The following is a 27,945-nucleotide window of genomic DNA, read 5'->3' on the forward strand; positions in this document are numbered from 1 at the left end:
TCTTCTCATTCCAGGACCCCTATAATGCAAATGCTGGTACACTTGATGTTGTCCCAGAGGTCCCTTAAACTGTTCTCATTAAAATTTTTGTTTGTTTGTTTTTTGCTGTTCTGATTAGGTGATTTTCATTATTCTGTCTTCCAGATCACTTATACATTCTTCTGTATCATCTAGTTTGCTGTTAATTCCTAGTTATTTCAGTTATTGTATTCAGTTATGACTGGTTCTTTATATATTTTCTAGTTCCTTGTTAAAATTCTCATTATGTTCATTGATTCTTTTCCTTAATTCAGTTAGCATTCTTGTTACAAATGCTTTGAACTCTTTATCTGGTAAATTATTTCTGTTTCATTAGTTGCTTTTTCAGGGGTTTTCTCTTGTTCTTTCATTTGAAATAAATTCCTCTGTCTTTTCATTTTGCTTAACTTTCTTGTCTCTATGATATTGTGTGAAACAGTTACCTATTCTGGTCTTGAAGGGGTGTGCTTGTGTGGGAACATCCCTATACAGTCTGTGTGTGCCCAGTGGCTTTGGGGGGAGAGCTGTATCTGACATGAGCATGAGTCATATCTTCCCCCAGGGTGTGCTGGCAGCTATCACCTTGGTAGGAGGTGGGGCTGGAGATAGAAGGGCTAGTGCCAGAGCCAGGTGTGAGCTGGGGCTTCTCTACTGCTCAGTGGCCAACAGGACTTTTTTGGGAGTGGGGTCAGGTCCTTAGTTGCTGGAGCAAAAGCTCTAAGGGTCGGATCTGAGCTGGTTCCAATCCCTCTCATTGTGTGCTTTCCCCCCTCCCAGTGCCTGCACCCTCGCCCCAGAGGGGAGCAGTGCTTGAGCAAGAGAGGCTGGTGTGGACGTTCAGCAAGGGTCAGGGAATGGGCTGTGGCCGTCCTGGACCCAGTCAGAGTTCTAGATCTGTTGCTTCCATGGGCGCCAGCAATGACCACCCTCACCCTGTTACGATGCCATGTTGGGTCCGAGTCGGCTCCATCCTTCACAACTGTGCACTCCCCTTGGTTCCATCAGCCCTTGTGCTAGTGTGGAGCTGTGCCACGGAACAAGAGGGCCTGGAGCGGACACTTGGCTCAGGCTGGGGCTCAGGCTGGGGCGCGTGCTGGAGCAGTTGTAGGGAACTTGTCAGAGTCCCAGACAATCTCATTCTGCTTCCTCTACCTTGTTTCAGGAGTGAGCAAGTGTGTGTGCACGTTCTTCATGAGCAGAGTGTAGGTTTCTTACAGCTCCACTGTCCATCCCACTGGTTTTCAAACCAGCTAAGGGGACTTGCCCCCCCGAGCTGGGGTGCCCAATATGTGGCTTGCACTGCTCGCTCCACAGGGAGGATCTCTGAACCCATGTAATCCTCCTCCTCTTCTGTGTCCCCTCCTAGATGTGCAGGTCCTGACCTGACCACTTCTCTTCCCTTCCTACCTGATTCTGTGTGGGTCTTTCGTACAGCCTTGGCTGTACAAGAGTCTGTTCGCCAGTCTCCAGTTTGTTTTCAATGAGAATTGCTACACATGTAGATGTATTTTTGATGTGTTTTTCAGGGACAGTGAGCTCCATGTCCTCCTACTCTTCCATGTTGATCCCTCTCCTGAAAAAGTGTTATTTTAGAATCTGGCTACAGTTTGTGACAATTGGCCAAGGGAAAATGAAAGTTTCAGATTGGTATGGGGAAAATGCCTTAATGGTGTGGGTGGTAACGTAGGGCAAGGGTTCTGGTTAGAGCTTAGGTGGAAGAGGTATAGACAAATAAGAATTATATTAGTGTAAGTAATAAAATAGGAGGAATTTTGGGTCTTTCGCTTGTGGGTGGGTACAACAGAAGTACCAGTTCTTGGAGAAAGTGTGTAGAGAAGGGCAAGAATCGGCTTGTATGAGATATGAGTGAGAAAAGAGACAGCTCATGTAAAATTCCATGAGTGGGGATGGCCAGAGGACATGAGGGCAGCAGAGCCTAACATTAAATTTAATGTTGTCTGTTCATGTCACACTGTACTATAATCTATCTTTCCTAAATCATCAGCAAAGTCTGCTATCTACTAGGGCTTTGTGTTGGTAGTGCTTTGGGAACTACAGGAAGAGGGAAAGTGCAGCATATAGTGAAGTAGCCCCGATAGCAGTAGCTCCAGGAAGACAACTGACCAGTGGGATGATTCAAAAACAATTCAGCAGGAGCAGGAATTCAGACCATATATGCATGTTAGCTCCTGGGGATGCTCAGAAAACATGGAGGGAGTATGTACTTCAGTAATTGTCATGGGGACCCCAGCCATTTTTTTGGAGGAGGGATAGTGAATGAAAGGTGGGGACACACATGCACGACAAATATCTGGATTACACAGATAAAATCCGAGGTTTCTTTTTCTACCAAAGAAGTCTTGTTTTTATTTTAAGTTAAATCTTGTCATGATTTTAAGCAATATAAACGAGGCAGTGCTCCATGGGTTCTGCTCTTTGCTAGAGTTCTCTTTCTGTTTTGTTAATACAGTTTCATTTATTATCAAAATATTTTCAGAGCGGTTAAGAAAATGTGAAGAAATGGAAAATATTTCTAAAGAGCCAAAGGGAAAGCTCTTTATGAAAGTTTCTTTAGAGAGGCCCTTTAACTCCTGTCCTCACTTCCTGCAATCCCAGGTCTGCATCTGTCTCCTTTTGTGCCCTCCTCAAATATTTACAATATACAAGTACCTTTGAAAAACCCCACTCCAGAGGTCTTACTCCTGGTTCTACTCTTCTTTTAAAAAATCATCAGGGAGAAAGGATTGTCTCCATGCTGTCTTCTGTGTTTTACATCAGGCCTTTCTCTTTGGCCATGGAGACCAATGGTAGGCAGTTTTCTCTAGTAATGTTCAAAGTATAAGGAGAACATTAGAATAACTTGCCTGTGATGGACTTACTGACTGTCCCATTGTCTACTGCTGTAAACCAGAGCAATTTTCTTCATATTTTCAGTTAAAAGCATTTGTAGGATTTAGACTCTTCTGTTTCACTTATTTTCATTTTTTAAAAAGTAACAAACACATACATAAGGTAAAAATTTAAACTGTACAAGTGAAAACCGACATCTTGGTCTCCAGTCTTCCTTACCCCACCCTAGACACAATTACTCTTGTCAGTATCTTTCAGAGATATCTTTCAGAGATATAACTCCTTTAAAAATACAAAAGCTGCATATTATTTACTCTGTCGTAGGCCTTGCTTTTTTACTTAACAATAGATTCTGGAGATTTCTCATTTTAGTACATGTAGCATTCTATCATTTTGTTTAATAGTTACATAGTATTCTGTTGTATAAATATATCATTATCATAATTTATTTAACCAGTCCCCTGAATACCGATAGACATTTAGGTTGTTTCCTGTTTTTATGATTGTTTTCTCCCTGACATGAAAAACAACAATGAAATGAATATTTTGGGCACACATGGGCTGTGTTAGGCAGAATTTCTAAAATGGCTCCCCAAAGATGTCCTATCCTAGTCCCCAGAAACTGAATATGTCAAGTTATCATGCCTGTGAATGCGTTACATGGAAAGAAGAGGTGCTTTGCAGATGTAATTACGGTTACTAATCAATTAACATTAAAATAGGAGATTATCTTGGATTATTTAGGTGGACCAAAAGTTCATGAAAGAAGCCCTTGAAAGGAGACAAGAGGAAAGCAGATGAGAAAGATATAGTGATTCAAAGGACAGGAAGGATTTGATGTGTCACTGCTGCTTTGAAGCTGGAAGGGGGTGAAGGAGCCCCATGAGAAGAAATGTGAGCAGCTTCAAGGAGCTAAGGGCAGCAGCCCCAGCTGACAGCCCATCAGCTGAGGATGAGAACTCCAGTCCTGCAACCTCAAGGGTTGTAAGCCCTATATATTATCATACTTTTAAGTCTTTGCTAATCTCTTAGGTAAACGATGTTTTTCCACTATATTTTTTAAAATTTTTATTTTTTTGAAGTATAGTTGATTTACAATGTTATGTTAATTTCTACTGTACAGCAAAGTGATTCATTTACACACACACACACACATATATATATATATATATATATATATATATATATATATATATATACATTCTTTCTCATATTCTTTTCCACTATGGTTTATCACAGGATATTGAATATAGTTCGGTGTGCTATATAATAGGACCTTGTTATTTATCCATTCTATGTATAATAGTTTGCATCTGCTAATCCCAAACTCCCAATCCATCCCTCCCCCGCTTATTTATTTAACATTTGAGGGTTTGAGGTTGGGCATCTTCTCACATGCTTAAAAGCATTTGTGTGTGTGTGTATATATCTGTATCTATCTCTCTCTATATTTCCCTCCAAACTAGATATGTATTTTCTTTGCCAATTTTTGTAAATTGCTTTTAAATTGCTTTTAAAGAATTCTTTATATATTGAGGAAATTTGCCTATTGTCATATTGTTTTGTTGATTTTTGGGGGGATATTTTTTATATATGGAATTTTAAAAAACTTTCAAATTTATCTATATGTCTATATGTTATTTTACATCTTATGGATTTTTGTATTGGTTAAAATTTCCTTTCCTTCTCCTTTCCTTCCTTTCCTTCCATTCCTACAATGTTCTCTTATGGTACTTTATAGCACTTCTGTGATTTCACTTTTCACATTTAATTCTTGGATTCATATAGCATTTTTTTTTTTGTATAAAGAATGCAATAGCAACTCAACTTACCTTTTTTCCCCAGATAACTATCCAGTTGTTTCAACATCATATATTGAATAATCAATGTTTCCCCCTCAAATTTGAAAGGTAAACCTAATCCTATAGTACACTCCTGTATATATTTGGTCCAGTTCTGGACTCCTTCCCTATTTGGTTCCACTAATGTGTTCAACTATTTATCATATGCTTCATTTAAATAATTGTTCAACAGTTTCCCTTGGTTGACCTTTTTCTGGGAAATTTTTGTCTCGTTTGCACTTTCAGGTTCAGTTTCAGTGCATTCTATTTTTTGTTCTTATTAATATCAAATATAAATGCAAAGAATACATTTACTATTTTTGTGTAACTTATAAATAATTATCCCTCCTTTTCTAAGAAATGGGCAACATTTTACCTTTTATTTCACTTAATCTTAACATATTTAAGGGATGCTTTTTTAATTTCCTGAGGTGAGTTCTAAGTCGCTGCTATTTCCTAACTGCAGGTGCCAATTCATACCTGTTTTCACTGTGCTCACTCCTTCTCCCACACTCTCGACTATTCCAGCCCCTTCATGGCCCACCATGATAGGATAATGATGGTGGTGAAGGGTTTTATCCTTCAACATTTTCATCTCTGTACCACAGAGCCCCGTGGCCACGATCTTTATGGGAGGCAAAAGTAATATAGTTTTCTCTGTCTCAGATAAACGTGTTCTAGAATTGTTAATGTTTTAAACCTTTTTGCTAGTTTGATATGCTGCATTAATATTAATGCATTCATTTCTTAGTTTTAATTCAGACAAGGGTCAGTAATTTGTTTAAAGCAATGCAGTGTTTTTCATTAGCTACTTTTGGAATCAAAATGATGGTTTTAAAACTTACTTGGAGAGGGCAGGATGGGTTTAGAAGAGATGGTTGTAAAACCACAATGTGACATCAAAGGTCTGACTTTGTGCTTCATTGGAGCTTGTGGGTGGGAGTGTGGAGGAGAAGGAACAATTATAGAAATGAAGGAATTGGAACACAGGAAGGAAAAAGATAATGTCTCCTATTATAATTGAGGCCTTAATTTATTTCACATTAGGGCTTTATAGTTGTGTTATTGGTACAAGTCATAGTCCCATTTTTTGTTGTAAATCAGCCAGACAGTTTAAAGTGGAGACTCTCAAAGCAGTGGTTAAGAAAGAGTTCAAAGCTGGAATCCTGGCTCTGTCCCCACCCCTCCTTCTTAGCTGTGTGACCTGGGGGTAAATTATCCTTCCAAGTCTCAGTTTCTTCATCTCTAAAATGGGCACGGGTTCGGCACACATGTGCACGCACACACATACAGAACTAAGTCAAGAATTGAAATCTATTGAAATTTGCCCATGTAAAAGGGGGATTATTGGAAGAATACCATAAAGTTGCTTGTAACGTTATTGTAGGAAGTGCAATCAGACCTAATGGATCTAGAAATCCATCAAGCAGCCTTTGTCTTCATCTCTCTACTTTGATTCATTGTGTGCATAGCTGCATTTTCCTATTATTCTTTGTAGACAGGCTTTCTCTTATTCGTCATGATCACATGGTTAAAATGGCTATCAGCCCTGAGCCCCTCCAGCCTCTCCGGTTTCCACCGTCCCCTGCCTTGCTCAGTCTCTCTGTATCTTGTTCAAATGCACGGATGAGAGATTCAGATTTGTAGCTTATCAGATAATGGTTGGAGATGTCTTTGAGTCAGTGTCCAAATCTCGTTGTATGAGTTGTGAGTCTGTGGGTGGAGAGTGGATGGGGATAGCCAAATGGACTCTGTGCACTCAGCAGGGGATATGGACCAGAGAAGACTCTCTGAAAAGAAAGCATGGATTGCAAGGCAAGGTAACTGTGCAAGAAAATGACTCTCTGCAGTCCATTAATAAACAGTACTTACTCATCATTGTTAAAATTAAATAATGACAATTTAAAAAACCTGAACGAGAAGTCAGGTGAACTACCTTCTGGGCTGGTAGCCTCGTATTAGAATCACCTGGGGGAGATTTCAAAACTCTCATGACCAGACTGCACTCCACACCAATTAAATCACAAATTCAAAATGTCGGAGGATGGAACTCAGTTTTCAGCATTTTTCAAAGCTCCCGGGTGATTCCAAATGTATAAGCAAGGTTGAGAAAAACTGTTGAAGTCTGTGTTCTTACTTAGCCGTTTGAACAGTCACTGCACCTTATTGGATTTCAGTCTTCTCATCTGTAAAATAACAGGTATCCCTAAGTCCCTTCCAGCTCTAACCTGAATTCCAAGGCTTCAGACTTGATTTATCTATAATCAAACAAACTTTCATACAACATACAGTCAGCCTTCCTTATCCGTGGGTTCTGCATGCACGGATTCAACCAGCAAGGGACTGAAATTATTTTTAAAAATTCCAGAAAGTCCCCAAAAGCAAAACTTGAATTTGCTGCATGCTGGCAATTATTTACATCTCATTTACATTGTATTTCAACAATTTACATAGCATTTATCTTGTATTAGCTATTTTAAGTAACCTAGAGATGATATAAACTATATGGGAGAATGTGTGTAGGTTATATGCAAATACCACAGCATTTTATATAAGGGACTTGAGCATCCTAGGATTTTGGTATGGAGTGGGAGTGGTCTTGGTACCAAGCCCCTGCAGATACAGAGGGAGGACTGTATTTCAAGATAACTTAAATATCATGAGGAATATCATAAAGAAATTTGAAAGTACAGATTAAAATATGGTTTGTGGGTAGAAACTTCTTTTAATTAGTAAATATTAATAGTTATAAATAGGTATCCTTTGGGTATGTAGCCTATGCCATACCTCCCTAAACTTTTCTCTGGCTAGATTTAAAGACGGATGGAAATTTTTAATAAAAAAGAAATAAGAGAGTGTATAGTTTTCTTTTTGAATTGAACATTGTGAAAATAATGTATAACTTACAGTGAACAGCTCTGAATTTTGGTGTGGAAATGTGGATTTTTTTTTTTTACCTTTATGCGAACTTTATGTGAACTTCCTTTGCCTTTGGTGGAGCCACTTCTACCTTCTCAATGGAAAATGGTCCAGCAGGCTTCCAGAGTATGGCTGCTCTGCACCTGATAACCTGGGAAAAGGAATATGGGGGCAGAAAAGGAAACTCCTTAGGCTTGGGAGTTGGAGAAATCCTGTATTAATGATTATTTGAAGGTTGAATCCAATTCTTCTGCACTCAAGCCAAAAAAAAAAAAGAAACCATCACTTAAATATACACTGAATGTAACCTCTTGAACCTCAATTCAACTTTTCTTGTATATCAGTTTCTGTATTCAAATTAGTCTTGCAATTCTAACTATATTTACATAATGCTATGCAACCAAGAGGATAGATGTCATACTTTTGATCTTACCATGAATGAAGTTGTCCAGTTTCAGGGTAGAAATGACTTTGCAGTGTAGGAGTTATTTGTGATCTTAGGTATGGGAGAGAATCAGTTTTGGGGTGGAAGTAGGGATGGAGACCATCTAGTTGTGGCAATTCATCAAATGGTGGTGGTCACTGGCAGATTGAGATTGATGAGGTTGTTGGTGGTAAGGTAGTTCTTAGGGGTTCTGATTTCAGCCCACCACTGTTCTCATTATAAATTCTCTTCTTATGTGGTCTCACCTATTTTTATAGATTCAGCTACTACCTTTATGTAGATGACGTTCACAATCTGTATCTATGGATAGACTTGTCCCTAAGCTTTAGATTCTATTCATCAGCTACTTGAATGTCCTACAGGTACCTCAAACTCCACATGGTAAAACATATACACACCATTATTTCTTTCTTCTGCCACCCCCCTCCCCCTGCCCAGTGGTGGACATAACACACAATCTGTTCTTTACTCTTTACTTTATTCTCTGTTTCAGTGAGTGGCCATGTAACCTACTCACTCATCCAAGTAAGAAACCTGGGAAGTAGCCTTAATTTTTCTCTTTCCCTCAGTCTCCACAATCTAAAAGTTTCTGTAATCTGTCCCTTCTTCTCCATTCCTGCTGCTACTGTGTGGTCCTGTCCTCATTACCTTTCACCTGGCTTGGATTCATCACCTTCAAGTCCATCTTCTATAGAATTGCTATCTCAACCATAATTCTGATCATGCTCTTTCCCTACCTAAAAATGATATTGCCACCAATTGTTTGTCAGAATCTGTCGACATGGTCTACAAGGCTCTCCATGATCTTCCTGTCAGTCTCTCCAACCTTATTTCTGGTCACTTCCAGGCACAAAAAATATTCTGGAGATTCTCCTCATGTTGTTTCATCTGCCTGTACAATTGTCTCCTCCCTGGTGAATTCTTACATCTGTAAGTTTCCTCTTAGATGTCAGCTTCTCTGTGAAGCCAGGCCAAGTTAGGAGCACTTTCTCTCTCTTTTTTTATTACTCTTGCACACTCTTATAATTACTATGTCTCTCTGTAAGATCCTTGAAGGAGGGGGTATATCTTTGACTCTGGAAAGTTTGATATAGGGTTTGATATATTGCCTATTAAAGGACTGAAAAAACTGAGGAAAGGCAAAGCACATAAAGGGAATAAAAGAAAAGGGGAAGGAGAAGGAGAGGTATTAAGATTAAGACTGTCTCCCACTTTAGGAGTATAGAAACTAGTTGGGCAATGAGGTGTTGGTAAATAGACAAGCGCACAGATTGACACAATTATGATATGACATAAAGAAGACTATACTTACTTTCCCTGTAGTACTCATGCTGACTTTCTCCGTGTTCTTCTGGCCACAGATGAATATATTGAGAAAGGGAGATTCTGGTTACAACTTTCAAAGTCCAAGAGAGTAGACATCACTGTTTGATTAAGAGGCTGGGTCCTGAGCTTTTTGTATAATCAGGAAGTTAACACACACGATACTTGGAAACTCAGATTTTCCTGTTCCTTGAGGGAGGTTCCTAAGTATGATATGAAATAGACTTAGCTCAGTGAAAACGCACAAAAGGTGAATTTGTGCAAACTTTGTTTTCTTCTCTCAATCATGAAGTTCCCCTCTGAGTATCCACTCTCTTGAATTTTAAATTTGGTCTTTTAAATGTCCAAGTTTAAAATTTCTCATAGCATGTACAGAATTGTGTCTATGTTGTTTTTCAAATGCAGATATGATCTCTGTAACTCTAAACTTGAGTAATTCATTTGCTTTTCCAAGCATTTGTTCCATTTTTGAGGAATTAGGATGTTACTAGACAGTTTTATCTAGTAGTTTAGCATAAGCTCCTCACCTCTTGGTATGCTGAGCTGGTCACTCAGAGAAATTGAAACCAATTTCCGTAAGAAGTCTAACAATCAGGATTTGGATTTGAGCAAATCTCTGTATGTGGATTAAGAGAGTCTTGACCAGGACCCTGATGAACATGGAGACAAGGAAATACATTCCCAATGAAAGGCAACACCAGTGGGAAAGTTTTAGCTAGAGGGGAAGAGAAGAAGATTAAATGTTCTTTCTGTGTCATGATATGAGCATATGATTTTTCTTCCTTAGCCTGTGGATTATGGTGGATTATATCGACTAATTTTAAAATGTTGAACCAGCTTTACATACCTGGAACACATTCTACTTGGTGTACTAGTTTTCTTTCTTTGCACTGTCTCTGCCTGATTTTGGTTTCATGGTAATACTAATTTCATAAAATTATTTCCTCCTCTTCTATTTTCTGTGAGAGATTGTGTAGAATTGGTGTTAATTCTTTAAATGTTTGGGTGAATTCTTCAGTGAAACCATCGGGGTCTACAGATTTCTATTTTGAGATGTTTAAAATTTTAAATTGTGAAGTCAATTACCTTCATATTTGTGGGGCTATGTAAGTGATCTATTTCGTATTTGGTGAGTTGTGGTAGTTTGCGGTTTTTGAGCAATTACTCCATTTTATCTAAGTTGTCAAATTTATGTGTGTAGAGTTGTTAATAGTATTCTCTTATTACTCTTTTGATGTTTACAGTGTCAGTAGTTATATACTCTCTATTATTCCTGCTTATTGGTAATTTGTATGTTCTTTCTGTTTTTCTTTGTCAGTCTTGCCAGAGGTTTGTTAATTTTATTGATCTTTTCACAGAACAAGCTCTGTTTCATTGATTTTTCTCTATTTTTTTCTTTTCAATTTTGCCGATTTTTGCTATTAACTTACTTTGTTCTTTCTGTTTGTTTTTAGTTTATTTTGCTCTTTTATTTCTGGGATCATGAAGTGTGAATGTGGATTATTGATTTGCAGTTTTTCCTCTTTTTCAATGTAAGCATTTGGTGCCATATATCAGATTCAGTGCAGCTTTAGCTGTGTCACACAAATTTTGGTATGTTTTTCATTTTCATTCAGTTATATGTATTTTTAAAACTTTCCCTTGAATCTTCTTCTTTGACCTACAGACTATTTAGAAGTGTGTTGTTTAGCTTCCAAGTGCTTAGAGATTTTCCTTTTATTTCTGTTATTGATGTTTATGATTTCTGTTATTGATTTCTAGTTCAGTTCCATTGTGATCAGATAACAAACTGTATGATTTCAGTTCTTTTACCTTTGTTGAGATTTGCTTAATGGCCCAGGATATGATCTATCTTGGAATATGTTTCATAGGCACTTGAAATGAATGTGTATTCTGCTGCTTTTGGGTGGAATGTTCAATAAATGTCTCTTAGGTTCAATTAATTGATGGTGTTATGAGTTCTTCTATACCTTTGCCTTCTTTCTAATTTGTCTATCAATTTTTCAGACAAGGATTTTGAAGTCTTTAACTAAAATTGTTCATTTGTCTACTTTTCCTTTCAGTTCTATCAGCTTTTGCCTCACAAATTTGTAGCTCTGGGTGCATACACATTTAGGATTGCTGTTTCCTCTTGGTGGATTGCCCTTTTATCATTATATAATATTCTGCTCTGCCTCTGATAATTTTATTTTCTCTGAAGTCCACTTTATCTGATATTAATATAGTCACTCTTACTTTATTTTGATTGTTTGCATGATATATATTCTTTACCTCTTTCCTTTCAACCTGCCTATATATAAAGTGACTTTCTTATAGACAGCATACACTTGAGTCATGTTTTTAAATCTACTCTGCCAATTTCTGTCTTTTTAAAAAAAAACTTTATTAAGATATAATTGACTTAATATACAATTCACCCATTTAAATCGTACAATTCAGTTTTTTTGTAGATTCACAGATATGTGCAACTATCACCACAATCAATATTAAAATACTTTCGTCACCTCAGAAAGAAACGCATACCTCTCTACTCCTTTCTCATCAACGCCCCCCGCCCCAAACCACCACCCTGGCCCAATGCAACCATTCATGTACTTTTTGTCTGTATAGATTTACCTATTCTGGATGTTTTTACTGAATAGAATCATATGATATGTGGTCTTTTATGACTGACTTCTTTCACTTAGCAGTATGTCCTCAAGGTCCATCCATGTTTTGGCATGTATCAGTAATTCATTCCTTTTTATGGCCAAAAAATATTCCATTGTATTAATATAGTACATTATCTATTCATCAGTTAATGCTTATTTGGGTTGTTTCCAATTTTTGACTATTATGAATAATGCTGCTATAGTCATTCATGCACGTTTTTGTGTGGACATATGTTTTTATTTCTCTTGGGTGTATACTTAGAAAATAAATTGCTGGGTTATATGGTAGAACTCTATGTTTAATTCTGTGAGGAACTGCCAGACTGTTTTCCAGAGTGGTTGCACCCTTTTACATTCCCACCAGCAGTGTATGATGATTAAGATTTCTCCACATCCTTGTCAACATCTGATATTATCCGATTTTTAAAATTATAGCTGTCCTAGTAGGTACAAAGTGGTATCTCACTGTGATTTTGATTTGAATTTCTCTGACGTCTAATGATATTGACCATGTTTTCATGTGCTTACTGGCCATCTGTATATCTTCTTTGGAAAAATGTCTATTCAGATTATTTGCCTGTTTTCAATTAAGCTCTTTGTCTTTTTTATTAAGTTATAACAATTCTTTACTCTAGATACACATATCTCTTATCAAATATATGATTTGAAAATATTATCTACCATTCTGTGGGTTGTCTTTTCATTTTCTCGATAATGTCCTTAGAAGCACAAAAAGTTTTTATTTTGATGAAGTCCAACTTATTTATTTCCTCTTCTTCTTCCCCTCCCCTTCTTCTTCTTCTTCTTCTCCTTCTTGTGTTGTATCTAAGAAACCACTGCCTACTCCAATGTTACAAAGATTTACACTGATCAGTTTTTTCTAAGTTTTATTATAGTTTTAGTGTTTACATTTATGTCTTTGATCCATTTTGAGTTAATTTGTATATGATGTGAGGTGAAGATCCAACATTTTCTTTCGTGTGAGGATATCCAGTTATCCTAGCACCATTTGTTGAAAAGATAGTCTTTCTCTATTGGATGTCTTGGTACACTTGTCACCTGACAACTGCATGGGCCTGGCGAGAGCTGCGGAAGGGTCTGCAGTGGCTGCAAGAGCTATTGGGGTTCTCACGGGTACCTCTAGGTCCAATGGCTAGGGATCAAGTCAGGCAATTGTGGTGTCTGTGCAGCGGCTCAGCTGTGGGAAGAAGCTGCAAGTGTCTGTGTAGTGGCAGGGGCTGGTTGCAGACACACATGCAGTGGCAAGGGCCATTGCTAGTAGCAAAGGCTGGGGCCAGCTGTGGGTGCACCTACAGCTCTGGGGGCCCTGGCTGTTGGCAAGAACTCCTGTGGCATAGGGTCTTGCCATGGGCATGTGTGTAGCAGTGGAGGCTGGTGACAGAAGTCAGGCTGGTGGGATGCAGTTGTGCAGGTAGACTGGCTAGCTGTAAGTGAGCACAGTGGTGCAGGCCAGTGACAGGAATCAGTCAGGTCGGGGCTGACAAGCAGCTATGGCGCCCTTGTTGTTGGTGTACACTCCTGTGGCTGCAGGGTCTTGCAGCTGGCACATGGCAGTGGACAGGCTTGGGCCAGTGGAGTGCAGGGGCAAAGCTGGAGGGGCTCATTGCAGGTAGGCCCAGCAGTGCAGGCTAGTGACTGGAGATAGGGCGAAATCAAGACCCACAGGGAGCTGTGGGGCTGCATTCGCAAGGCTGCAGGGTTTTGCCGTGGGTATGCACTTGGCAGTGGAGGCTGGAAGTGGGAGTCGGGCTGGCAGCATGCAGATGCACAGCTGGAGGCGCTAGCCCTGAGCATGTGCACAGTGGTGGGGGTCAGCCACAGCGGTCTAGGCTGGTGTCTTTGCACTTGTACAGAGGCTGGGGCTGGCTGCCTGTGCAATCCCTGGCTCTGGCAGGGAGGAAGGAGAAGGAGCAGGGAGGGACTCAGGCTGCTGAGTGAAATCTGGGGTGAAAACTGGTGAAATCTGCAGGGGGTCCATGGTAGCTATGCAGGGGAAGGGGAGGGAGAGACTGACTCATTACTGTCAGCGGGAGTGGAATTCAGGTTCCCCTCTAGCTATCATCAACTCCTGAGGCGGAGACTGCTCCTTATTACTTCTGGACAGAGGTGAGAATTCCAACTCTCCGTTCAGCTTCCACTGACACCTCCCCAGTTGGAAAGGATAGCAGTGCCTTGTTACTGCTATCACATGGCCCCTGTGACACAATGGGGAGTGAGTGTGTGTGTGCGTGTGTGTGTGTATGTGTGTAAGGGTAGCCTAATTATTGCTGGGTGGTGGTGAAAGTTCTGACTCTTCACCAGGGCTCCTCTGACACCACCTCAGGAAGGAGGGGAGGGATACCTCATTATTGCTGGGTGGGCATGGGAGTCTAGGCTTCCCACCCACACTATGGGGTGGGTGCTCATGACTGCCAGGTGGGGTTGAAATTCCCAGATCCTTCCTTTGCCTTCTCTGACAGCACCCTGGTGGGTGCGGCTACAGTTCTTTCTGTTGTGTTTGGTGGGAGTAGAGCAGCTATTATCTAAATGTTTTCTGTTTTACTAGGCTGCCCCTTTTCTAACTCTTTGGTTAGAGAGAGCAGGCTTTTGTTGGGGCCTTATTTTTTTGTCTGTGCCTGTTGGTGTTCTGAGGTTTCTGGCTTCTTCAGCTCCAAGTCTGAGATACATGAGGCATACAGAAAACCCAGGTGACTCACACCCATAGCTTCCTTGGGTCTCCAGGTCTCTAGCCTTGTGCCTTCTTCTCTCCACCTTTCAGAAAGCAAACAAACAAACAAATTGAAAACCCCCCAAACCCCACACAATATAAGAAATAATTATAAAAATATCAGCAAACAAAATAATGTAGATGCATTATATGTGGAATCTTAAAAAAAAGATACAAATGAACTTGTATACAAAACAGAAATAGACCCACAGACATAGAAAACAAACTTATGGTTACCAAAAGGGAAAGGGGGGAGGGATAAATTAGGAGTTTGGGATTAACATATACACACGACTATATATAAAATAGATAACCAACAAGGGCCTACTGTATAGCACAGGGAACTATACTCAATATTTTGTAATAACCTATAAGGGAAAAGAATCTGAAAAAAAATAGATGTATACATACATACGTATAACTGAATCACTGTGCTATATACCTAAAATTAACACAGCATTGTAAATCAACTATACTTCAATTAAAAAAATAATGTAGATGGATTAAACTCATACCAAAAAAACCCTACAAATTAATGTCAAACTTTAATCAGTAGGTTTATTAGTGAAAAAAGCAGAAACGAGCATTGCTGAGGATGTTCATGCTCCATTTTCGTCATCTGGGATCTCAAAACGAGAAGCCACAGTGGATGCTGAAACACAAAAATTCAAGCACTGAAATGACTGACTTGCCTGCATAAATGTGGCTAGGACAAAATAACTACAGCATGAGTATTTTAAAGGACAGAATTGTCTACCTGCCCCCATTTGTTATGTCTGCATTTATCTCGCCTCTTTCCCCATAGGCACCAGAAAATGTCCCCTGAATCAAGTCCAGTGGGTAACTGGCAATCATAGGATTTGACTTTAGTAATAGGAAGCAGAGACAATAATCATCTCTGCTTATGAGCCCTGGAAGTCATCTCATTTGGATCCGTAGTTACAGGGTGCACTTCACTCCTTCACTTTTTTTTTTTACATTTCTTTTTCTTTTCTTCCAGTTTTATTGAGATATAATTGACATACAGTGTAAGTTTAAGGTGTAAAGCATAATGATTTGACTTACATACATCATGAAATGATTACCACAGTAAGTTTAGTGAACATAGATTATTTCATATAGATACAAAATTAAAGAAATAGAAACATTTTTTTTTCCTTGTGATGAGAACTCTTAGGATTTACTCTTTTTTTTTAATAGATCTTTATTGGAGTAAAATTTCTTCACAATACTGTGTTAGTTTCTGTTGTACAACAAAGTGAATCAGCCATATGCATACATATATCCCCATATCCCCTCCCTCTTGAACCTCCCTCCCACCCTCCCTATCCCACCCCTCTAGGTGGTCGCAAAACACCGAGGTGATCTCCCTGTGCTATGCAGCTGCTTCCCACTAGCTAACTATTTTATATTTGGTAGTGTATATATGTCGATGCCACTCTCTCACTTCGTCCCAGCGTCCCCATCTCCCCGCCGTGTCCTCAAGTCCATTCTCTATGTCTACATCTTTATTCCTGCCCTGCCACTAGGTTCATCAGTACCATTTTTTTTGTTTTTTAGATTCCATATATATGTGTTAGCATATGGTATTTGTTTTTCTCTTTCTTACTTACTTCATGCTGTATGACAGACTCTAGGTCCATCCACCTCACTACAAATAACTTAGTTTCGTTTCTTTTTATGGCTGAGTAATATTCCATTGTATATATGTGCCACATCTTATTTATCCATTCATCTGTCGATGGACACTTCGGTTGCTTCCATGTCCTGGCTATTGTAAATAGTGCTGCAATGAACATTGGGGTACATGACTCTTTTTGAATTATGGTTTTCTCAGGGTATATGCCCAGTAGTGGGATTGCTGGGTCATATGGTAGTTCTACTTTTAGTTTCTTAAGGAACCTCCATACTGTTCTCCATAGTGGCTGTATCAATTTACATTCCCACCAACAGTGCAGGAGGGTTCCCTTTTCACCACACCCTTTCCAGCATTTACTGTTTCGAGATTTTTTGATAATGGCCATTCTGACTGGTGTGAGGTGATACCTCATTGTAGTTTTGACTTGCATTTCTCTAATAATTAGTGATGTTGAGCATATTTTCACGTGCTTTTTGGCTCTCTGTATGTCTTCTTTGGAGAAATGTCTATTCAGATCTTCCCCCCATTTTTTGATTGGGTTGTTTGTTTTTTAATATTGAGCTGAATGAACTGTTTGTATATTTTGGAGATTAATCCTTTGTCAGTTGTTTCGTTTGCAAATATTTTCTCCCATTCTGAGAGTTGTCTTTTTGTCTTGTTTATGGTGTCCTTTGCTGTGCAAAAGCTTTGAAGATTAATTAGGTCCAATTTGTTTCTTTCTCTTTTTCTTTTCATTACTGTAAGAGGTGGGTCAAAAAAGATCTTGCCATGTTTTATGTCAAAGAGTGTTTTTCCTATGTTTTCCTCTAAGAGTTTTATAGGGTCTGGCCTTACATTTAGGTCTTTAATCCATTTTGAGTTTATTTTTGTGTATGGTGTTAAGGAATGTTTTAATTTCATTCTTTTACATGTAGCTGTCCAGTTTTCCCAGCACCACTTATTGAAGAGGCTGTCTTTTCTCCACTGTATGTTCTTACCTCCTTTGTCGTAAATTAGATGACCATATGTGCGTGGATTTATCTCTGGGCTTTCTATCCTGTACTATTGATCTATATTTCTGTTTTTGTGACAGTACGATACTGTCTTGATTACTATAGCTTTGTAGTATAGTTTGAAGTCAGGGAGCCTGATTCCTCCAGCTCCGTTTTTTTCCCTCAAGATTGGTTTGGCTATTCAGGGTCTTTTGTGTTTCCATACGAATTGTAAAATTTTTTGTTCTAATTCTGTGAATAATGCCATTGGTAGTTTGATAGGGATTACACTGAATCTGTAGATTGCTTTGGGTAGTATAGTCATTTTCACAATATTGATTCTTCCAGTCCAAGAACATGGTATATCTCTCCATCTGTTTGTGTCATCTTTGACTTCTTTCATCAGTGTCTTACAGTTTTCTAAGTACAGGTCTTTTACCTCCTTAGGTAGGTTTATTCCTAGATATTTTATTCTTTTTGTTGCGATGGTAAATGGGATTGTTTCCTTAATTTCTCTTTCTGATTTTTCGTTGTTAGTGTATAGGAATGCCAGAGATTTCTGTCCATTAATTTTGTATCCTGCAACCTTACCAAATTCATTGGTTAGTTCTAGTAGTTTTCTGATAGCATCTTTAGGATTTTCTATGTATAGTCTCATGTCACCTGCAAACATTGACAGTTTTACTTCTTCTTTTCCAATTTGTATTCCTTTTATTTCTTTTTCTTCTCTGATTGCCATGGCTAGGACTTCCAAAACTATGTTGAATAAGAGTGGTGAGAGTGGACTTCCTTGTCGTGTTCCTGATCTTAGTGGAAATGCTTTCAGTTTTTCACCGTTGAGTATGATGTTTGCTGTGGGTTTGTCATATATGTCCTTTATTATGTTGAGGTAGTTTCCCTCTATGCCCATTTTCTGGAGAGTTTTTATCATAAATGGGTGTTAAATTTTGTCAAAAGCTTTTCCTGCATCTATTGAGATGATATACAGTTTTTAATTTGTTAATATGGTGTATCACATTGATTGATTTGTGTATATTCCTTAATTTGTTAATATGGTGTATCACATTGATTGATTTGTGTATATTGAAGAATGCTTGCATTCCTGGAATAAATCCCACTTGATCATGGTGTATTATCCTTTTAATATGTAGTTGGATTCTGTTTGCTAGTATTTAGTTCAGGATTTTTACATTGATGTTCATCAGTGGTATTGGTCTATAATTTTCTTTTTTGTGATATCTTTTTCTGGTTTTGGTATCAGAGTGATGGTGGCTTCATAGAATGAATTTGGCAATGTTCCTCCCTCTCTAATTTTTTGGAAGAGTTTGAGAAGGATCAGTATTAGCTCTTCTCTAAATGTTTGATAGAATTCGCCTGTGAAGCCATCTGGTCCTGGACTTTTGTTTGTAGGAAGATTTTTAATTGTAGTTTGAATTTCATTACTTTTGATAGGTCTGTTTATATTTTCTAAATCTTCCTGGTTCAGTTTTGGAAAAGTGTACCTTTCCAAGAATTTGTCCATTTCTCCATGGTTGTCCATTTTATTGTCATATAGTTTTTTGTAGTAGTCTCTTATAATCCTTTGTATTTCTGCAGTGTCAGTTGTGATTTCTCCTTTTTCATTTCTAATTTTATCAATTTGTGTCCTGTCCTTTTTTTTCTTGATGAGTCTGGCTAAGGGTTTATCAATTTTGTTTATCTTCTCAAAGAAGCAGCTTTTAGTTTTATTGATCTTTGCTAATGTTTTCTTCTTTTCTATTTCATTATTTCTTCTTTTAAAATTTTTTAAATTAACTTTATTTTTTATAGCAGTTGTATGTTCACAGCAAAATTGTTTGGAAAGTACAGTGAATTCTCATATATGCCCATTCCCACACATGTACATACTCCCCCACTATGAGCATCTGTACTACAGTGGTACATTCGTTACAGTCAGTGAACATATATTGACATATCATTATCACCCCAAATCATTAATTTATATTAGGGTTCACTCTTGGCATTGTACATTCTGTGAGTTTGACAAATGTATAATAACATGTACCCATTGTAATATCATACAGAATAGATTCATTGTCCTAAAAATCCTCTGTAGTCTGCCTATTTATCCCTCCCCTGCCCCATTAACCCCTATAACCACTGCTCCTTTTGTTGTTTCCATAGATTTGTCTTTTCCTGAATGTCATATAGTTGGAATCATACTGTGTGTAGCCTTTTTTAAAAAATAATTAATTAATTAATTAATTTATTTATTGGCTGTGTTGGGTCTTCATTTCTGTGTGAGGGCTTTCTCTAGTTGCGGCAAGCGGGGACCACTCTTAATCGCGGTGCACAGGCCTCTCACTATCGCGGCCTCTCTTGTTGTGGAGCACAAGCTCCAGACACGCAGGCTCAGTAGTTGTGGCTCATGGGCCCAGTTGCTCCACGGCATGTGGGATCCTCCCAGACCAGGGTTCGAACCCGTGTCCCCTGCATTGGCAGGCAGATTCTCAACCACTGCACCACCAGGGAAACCCCTGTGTAGCCTTTTCAGATTGCCTTCTTTCACTTAGAAATATCCATTTAAATTTCCTCCATGTCTTTTCATGGCTGGAAAGCTCATTTCTTTTCAGCACTGAATAATACTCCATTGTTTGTATGTACCACAGTTTTGTGTATCCATTCACTTACTGAAGGACATCTTGGTTGCTTCTAAGTTTTCGCAGTTATGAAAAAAGCTGTTATAAACATTCATGTGCAGGTTATTGTATGGATATTTTGTATGAACAGTTTTCAGTTCTTTTGGGTAAGTTCCAAGGAGCATAGTTTCTGAATTATGTAGTTAGAGTATGTTTAGTTTTTTTAAGAAATCACAAAAATAACTTCCAAAGTGGCTGCACCATTTTGCTTTCCTAACAGCAATGAGTGAGAGTTCCTGTTGCTCCACATCCCTGCCAACATTTGGTGTGTGAGTGTTTAGGATTTTTGCTCTGCTAGTAGGTGTGTAGTGCCATCTCGTTGTTTTAATTTGCAATTCTCTAATGACATGTGATGTCAAACATATTTTTATAGCTTTATTTGCTATTTGTATATCTTCTTTGGTGAGGTGTCTGTTAAGTATTTGGCCGACTTTTTAATAGAGTGTTTTCTTATTGTTGAGATTTAAGAGGTTTTTATGTATTTTGGATAAGTCCTTTATCAGATAGGTCTTATTTTTTGAATTTTATAGTATTTTATTTTTTATACAGCAGGTTCTTATTAGTTATCTGTTTTATACATCTTAGACTATATATGTCAATCCCAATCTTCCTATTCATCCCCCTACTATCCCACCACCCCCACTTTCCCCCTTTGGGGTCTGTACGTTTGGTCTCTACATCTGTGTCTCTATTTCTGCCCTGCATATTGGTTCATCTGTACCATTTTTCTAGATTCCACATATATGCATTAATATACGATATTTGTTTTTCTCTTTCTGACTTCACTCTGTATGATGGTCTCTAGGTCCATCCACGTCTCTACAAATGACCCAATTTCATTCCTTTTTTATGGCTGAGTAATAGTCCTTTGTATATATGTACCATGTCTTCTTTATCCATGCATCTGTTGATGGGCATTTAGGTTGCTTCCATGACCTGACTATTGTAAACAGTGCTGCAATGAACATTGTCATGCATGTGTCTTTTTGAATTATGGTTTTCTCTGGGTATACGCCCAGTAGTGGGATTGCTGGGTCATATGGTAATTCTATTTTTAGTTTTTTAAGGACCCTCCATACTGTTCTCCATAGTGGTTGTATCAATTTACATTCCCACCAACAGTGCAAGAGGGTTCCCTCTACTAGAGCTAATCAATGAATTTGGTAAAGTTGCAGGATACATTAATACACAGAAATCTCTTGCATTCCTATACACTTACAATGAAAGATCAGAAAGAGAAATTAAGGAAACAGTCACATTTACCATTGCAACAAAAAGAATAAAATACCTAGGAATAAACCTAACTAAGGAGGTAGAAGACCTGTACTTAGAAAACTATAAGACACTGATGAAAGAAATCAAAGATGACACAAACGGATGGAGAGATATACCATGTTCTTGGATTGGAAGAATCAATATTGTGAAAATGACTATACTACCCAAAGCAATCTACAGATTCAGTACAATCCCTATCAAATTACCAATGGCATTTTTTACAGAATTAGAACAAAAAATCTTAAAATTTGTATGGAAACACAAAAGACCCCAAATTGCCAAAGAAATCTTGAGGGAAAAAAAACGGAGCTGGAGGAATCAGACTACCTGACTTCAGACTATACTACAAAGCTACAGTAATCAAGACAATATGGTACTGGCACAAAAACAGAAATATAGATCAATGGCACAAGATAGAAAGCCCAGAGATAAACCCACGCACTTATTGTCAACTAATCTATGACAAAGGAGGCAAGGATATACAGTGGAGAAAAGACAGCCTCTTCAATAAGTGGTGCTGGGAAAACTGGACAGCTACATGTAAAAGAATGAAATTAGAACACTTCCTAACACCATACACAACAATAAACTCAAAATGGATTAAAGACGTAAATGTAAGACCAGACACTATAAAACTCTTAGAGGAAAACATAGGAAGGGCACTCTTGGACATAAATCACCACAAGATCCTTTTTGACCCACCTCCTAGAGAAATGGAAATAAAAACAAAAATAAACAAATGGGACCTAATAAAACTTAAAAGCTTTTGCACAGCAAAGGAAACTATAAATAAGACAAAAAGACAACCCTCAGAATGGGAGAAAATATTTGCAAATGAATCAATGGACAAAGGATTAATCTCCAAAATATATAAACAGCTCATGCAGCTCAATATTAAAAAAACAAACAACGCAATCAAAAATGGGGGGAAGATCTAAATAGACATTTCTCCAGCGAAGACATACAGATGGCCAAGAGGCATATGAAAAGCTGCCGAACATTACTAATTATTAGAGAAATGCAAATCAAAACTACCATGAGGTATCACCTCACACTGCTTAGAATGGGCATCATCAGAAAATCTACAAACAACAAATACTGGAGAGGGTGTGGAGAAAAGGGAACCCTCTTGCACTGTTGTTGGGAATGTAAATTGATACAGCCACTATTTCTTTATTTCTGCTCTGATCTTTATGATTTCTTTGCTTCTACTGACTTTGGGTTTTGTTTGTTCTTCTTTCTCTAGTTGCTTTAGGTGTAGGGTTAGATTGTTTATTTTAGACTTTTCTTGTTTCTTGAGGTGAGATTGAATTGCTATAAACTTCCCTCTTAGAACTGCTTTTGCCATGTCCCATAGGTTTTGGGTCATCATGTTTTCATTGTCATTTGTTTCTATGTATTTTTGTTTTTTTCACTTGGTCAAGATTTATTTCAAGGCCTGAAAACACTGACTAATCGAAAATGGCCCTACTGCAATTTCTTATAATATATAAATACTTAATATAAACTTAAAAAAATGTAGACACTATTAACTAACTCCTAAACCACACACAATAGGCTTTTCAAAAGCAATAGTTATTTAACAAAATGTAAGGTGACAATATCAAAGAATTTTCACACTTAATGAGGACACAGTCAGTCACAAGCTACTCAGACAAACACAAATCTTTTTTACACTTTCCATGTTTGTTTGTTTGTTTTTTAAAAATTTATTTATTGATTTTTGGCTGTGTTGGGTCTTCGTTTCTGTACGAGGGCTTTCTCTAGTTGCGGCAAGCGGGGGCCACTCTTCATCGTGGTGCACGGGCCTCTCACTATCGCGGCCTCTCTTGTTGCGGAGCACGGACTCCAGACGCGCAGGCTCAGTAGTTGTGGCTCACAGGCCTAGTTGCTCCGCGGCATGTGGGATCTTCCCAGACCAGGGCTCGAACCCGTGTCCCCTGCATTGGCAGGCAGATTCTCAACCACTGCACCACCAGTGAAGCCCTCCATGTTTGTTTTTAACTTTGTTTCATAGAACCACTGATACTTGAGGCTTTTTTCAAGTATAGGATTTCTAACGTTAAATTACATTTTCTAAGTATTTGTATAAAGAAGAAATGAAAAAGACACATACTACATTGTTTGCCATAAACTCATACACCAAAAAGTCAAAACAATCCAACTGAATTTATTCCTGCTTCCCCCTTCTCCAACATTAGCTTTAGATGTTCTTCTAAATATTATAAACAGTTTTGTTAAAATCAGTTCTCTCATTTATGCAGATTAGGGGAAAATGGTTTTATAATAAGTTATCTTTAAAATTATCTTCTAGATAGTACTCTTTAGTGTTAATTTACATTGTGCACACACAACTACAACAGTTTGCATTTGGTCAGGAACATATAATCACATTAAAAACAAATAACTTTGTATTTCATAGTTTAGTTGGCTCTTAAATAGTTTCCCTAGGGGGAGAAACAAGTATTTTGTGTTGTTTAAGAAACTGGTATATATAAATGAAATGCTAGGTGTTCGTTTAAACTTTGAGGAAACCTACAGATGAACTTTTGGGTGTCTTTTCTAAAATGCAAGAGATATGCACTTAATCACTGTTCATATAGTGAAGGGATGGGATGGCAGATACAGATGCAGATGAAACTCTACATTTTGTAAATGTAGAGTTGGATATTCTAAATGGAAGAACTGACACTGACAATTGTTTACAGGAAACAAAGGTTAAGAAAAATGTTGAAGAATATCTACTCTTAAAAAGAGAGAAGTGTTATACAACACAAAAATGAGAGCTAGAGATTCGAAAAACACTCATTTTACTGTTTTAAAAGAAAAACAAAAAAGTAATAGGGAGAGAGTCTAGACCAATTAGAACTGAGGCAGCTGTAACAAAAATGGAACACAGTACAGTGATTTGAGCCCTTAAAGGAAGTGACTATCTAAAATGAAATTTCACAAGTCTTCATTTCTATAATAATATATAAATGCACAAAATATCAAAAATACGAAGTCTGGATTTTTCCCCTTAGGTTTGTAATAAACCTAATATTAGGTCTGCTTAATATAGTTACTTTTATAAGCCTTCTGATTAGCAGAGCATGCTATACAGGTACATGCATGCTAGAATTTTACCATGAGAATTGTAGTTCTCATCTCAAAATAGTGACTTGCCTGTTACCCATATTTATATATATTTCATTTCCATTATTAAACACTTAAGACCTTTCTAGTCGTACATTTTAATCAACATATTACATAAAAAGAATCTTGATTTTTAAAATGAACCTTTTTAGTACTGTAACATGATGGGTTTAATTGAACAGTTGGAACATAATATGGTAACTACATTGTACTGTTTAATTCACAGCTGTAGGAAAATGTTTGATTTTAAAAATATAACCAAGATGAGACTGTAGAGTTATGAGCAGTAAAATATTAGAAAACAGTGAATGAATAAATAAGGTGCTTTTCCATCAGTGGCCATTCATTATTTTGCTTTTAGGAACCTGGAAGAAATTGTCTTCTTTGAGTTTCAAATGTTCTGGTAAATGTAGTCGTTTCTTAGCTTCCTCAATATCACCTTGAATTGCTGAAATAAGTGACTCTGAAGAATCACAGTTCTTTTCTGGTCTGAGGTAGCCGACGATAGCCACGTTGAGAATTTCCCTATAGGAGTCCTCTTTGAAAGTATGCATGCACGATATGAGTTTCCATGGACTTTTTGTATTCTTGTAGTATGGGTTCCATCCTATGCTCACCACCGTCTTATGGACGTCTCCACTTCCAACACTGGCCCAACCATAATATATGGCAGTGGATAAGTCAGCTGGAAGAGTATCTACTACTTGTTCAGGAAAGTTAGCTGTAGGGATGCCCAGCTGCTTGGAGCCGCGACCGAAGCCCCGCACCACCTGGCCGTGGCAGAAATACCGCAGGTGCCTCATGACGCTGTCCACTCGGGGTGCGGGCTGCGGTCCAGTCCGTGCGTCACGCAGAGCCGCCGTCGAGGCGGTGCCTGGACCCCCTGGACCAGCCGGGGGACACAGGCAGGAGCTCCGCAGGCCGGCCGGCCGGGCGAGCGCACGGGCGTACAACAGGCCTAGCGGCGTGGACGACACACCACGGGGAGACCTGCACGCCACTGACCAAACAGAAGGTGCCGGGTGACTCAGATGCTGCGTCTGGGCTCCGGAATGCCGGCGACCGCGGAAGTGCGTGTTTCTATGTATTTTTTAATTTCTTCTTTGATTTCTTCAGTGATCTCTTGGTTATTTAGTAGTGCACTGTTTAGCCTCCATGTATTTGTGGTTTTTACAGTTTTTTCCCCTGTAATTGACTTCCAATCTCATAGCATTGTGGACAGAAAAGATGCTTGATATGATTTCAATTTTCTTAAATTTTCCAAGGTTTGATTTGTGACCCAAGATGTGATCTGTCCTGGAGAATGTTTCATGTGCAGTTGAGAAGAAAGTGTATTCTGCCATTTTCAGGTGGAATATTCTATAAATATCAATTAAATCTCTCTGGTCTATTGTGTCATTTAAACCTTGTGTTTCCTCATTTATTTTCTGTTTGGATGATCTGTCTATTGATGTAAGGGGGTGTTAAAGTCCCCTACTATTGTGTTACTGTTGATATCCCCTTTCATGGCTGTTAGCATTTGCCTTATGTATTGAGGTGCTCCTATGTTGGTTACATAAACATTTATAATTGTTATGTCTTCTTGGATTGATCCCTTGATCATTATGTAGTGTCCTTCCTTACCTCTTGTAACAGTCTTTAAAGTCTATTTTATCTGATATGAGAATTGTTACTCCAGCTTTCTTTTGATTTCCATTTGCATGTAATATCTTTTTCCAGCCCTTCAGTTTCAGTCTACATGTGTCCCTAGATCTGAAGTGGGTCTCTTGTAGACAGCATATAAATGGGTCTTGTTTTTGTATCCATTCAGCCAGTCTTTGTCTTCTGGTTGGGGCATTTAATCCATTTATATTCAAGGTTATTACCAATATGTATGTTCCTATTACCATTTTCTTAATTGTTTTGGGTTTGTTTTTGTGGGTCTTTTTCGTCTCTTGTGTTTCCTTCCTAGAGAAGTTCCTTTAGCATTTGTTGTAAAGCTGGTTTGGTGGTGCTGAATTCTCTTAGCTTTTGCTTGTTTGAAAAGCTTTTTCATTTATTTATTTATTTATTTATTTATTTATTTATTTATTTATTTATTTTTGGCTGTGTTGGGTCTTCGTTTCTGTGCGAGGGCTTTCTCTAGTTGTGGCAAGTGGGGGCCACTCTTCATCGCGGTGCGTGGGCCTCTCACTATCGTGGCCTCTCTTGTTGTGGAGCACAGGCTCCAGACACGCAGGCTCAGTAGTTGTGGCTCACGGGCCCAGTTGCTCCGTGGCATGTGGGATCTTCCCAGACCAGGGCTCGAACCCGTGTCCCCTGTATTGACAGGCGGATTCTCAACCACTGCGCCACCAGGGAAGCCCTGAAAAGCTTTTCATATCTCTGTGGAATCTGAATGAGATCCTTGCTGGGTAGAGTAATCTGGGTTGTAGGTTTTTCTCTTTCATCACTTTAAGTATATCTGCCACTCCCTTGTGGCCTGCAGAGTTTCTGCTGAAAAATCAGCTGATAACCTCATGGAGATTCCTTTGTATGTTATTTGTTGCTTTTCCCTTGCTGCTTTTAATACTTTTTCTTTGAATTTAATTTTTGTTAGTTTGATTAATATTTGTCTTGGTGTGTTTCTCCTAGGGTTTATCCTGTATGGGACTCTCTATGCTTCCTGGACTTGATTGACTATTTCCTTTCCCATGTTAGGGAAGTTTTCGACTATAATCTCTTCAAATATTTTGTCAGACCCTTTCTTTTTCTCTTCTTCTTCTGGGGCCCCTATAATTCGAATGTTGGTGCATTTAGTGTTGTCCCAGAGGTCTCTGAGATTGTCTTCAATTCTTTTCATTCTTCGTTCTTTATTCTGCTCCTTGGCAGTTATTTCCACTATTTTGTCTTCCAGCTCACTTATTTGTTCTTCTGCCTCAGTTATTCTGTTATTGATTCCTTCTAGTGTATTTTTCATTTCAGTTATTGTGTTGTTCATCTCTGTTTGTTTGTTCTTTCGTTCTTCTAGATCTTTGTTAAACATTTCTTGTATTTTCTCAATCCGTGCCTCCATTCTATTTTCAAGATTCTGGATCACCTTTACTATCATTACTCTGAATTCTTTTTTCAGGTAGATTGCCTATTTCTTCTTCATTTATTTGGTCTTGTAGGTTTTTACCTTGCTCCTTCATCTGTGACACAGTTTTTTGCCATCTCATTTTTTTTTTTTTTTTATGAGTGAGATTGTGTTCCTATCTTACTGGTTGTTTGGCCTGAGGCTTCCAACACTGGAGTTTGTAGGCTGTTGGGTAGAGCTGGGTCTTGGTGCTGAGATGAGGACCTCCGGGAGACCTCACTCCGATGAATAGTTCCAGGAGTCTGAGGTTCTCTGTTAGTCCAGTGGTTCGGACTTGGAGCTCCCACCACAGGAGCTTCAGCTGACCCCCGGCTCATGAACCAAGATCCTGCAAGCTGCACAGGGTGGCAAAAAAAAAAAAAAAAGGAGAACAAT

The 27,945-nt window shown here is 38.4% G+C and overlaps 1 protein-coding gene and 1 pseudogene across 2 annotated transcripts in view; both read right to left on the bottom strand.

Annotated features, from left to right (window-relative positions):
* The window catches only part of LOC309661485 (all-trans-retinol dehydrogenase [NAD(+)] ADH4-like), a 54,271-nt gene extending 40,370 nt beyond the window's left edge, over nucleotides 1–13,901 (bottom strand). The window contains 3 exon segments of the mRNA XM_082463175.1: nucleotides 5,139–5,334; nucleotides 7,678–7,779; nucleotides 9,386–13,901. Coding sequence (XP_082319301.1) covers nucleotides 5,139–5,334; nucleotides 7,678–7,779; nucleotides 9,386–9,403 — 316 coding nt within the window. The 5' untranslated portion in view covers nucleotides 9,404–13,901.
* A 5,714-nt stretch (nucleotides 13,902–19,615) lies between these two features.
* Nucleotides 19,616–25,557, bottom strand: LOC309660814 (riboflavin kinase pseudogene; annotated as a pseudogene). Its single transcript has one exon. The product of its transcript is annotated as a riboflavin kinase pseudogene (transcript).
* Between the last annotated feature and the right edge of the window lie 2,388 nt (nucleotides 25,558–27,945).

Source organism: Balaenoptera physalus (genome assembly GCF_965194825.1).
Source record: "Balaenoptera physalus genome assembly, chromosome: 5".
Classification (NCBI taxonomy): domain Eukaryota; kingdom Metazoa; phylum Chordata; class Mammalia; order Artiodactyla; family Balaenopteridae; genus Balaenoptera; species Balaenoptera physalus.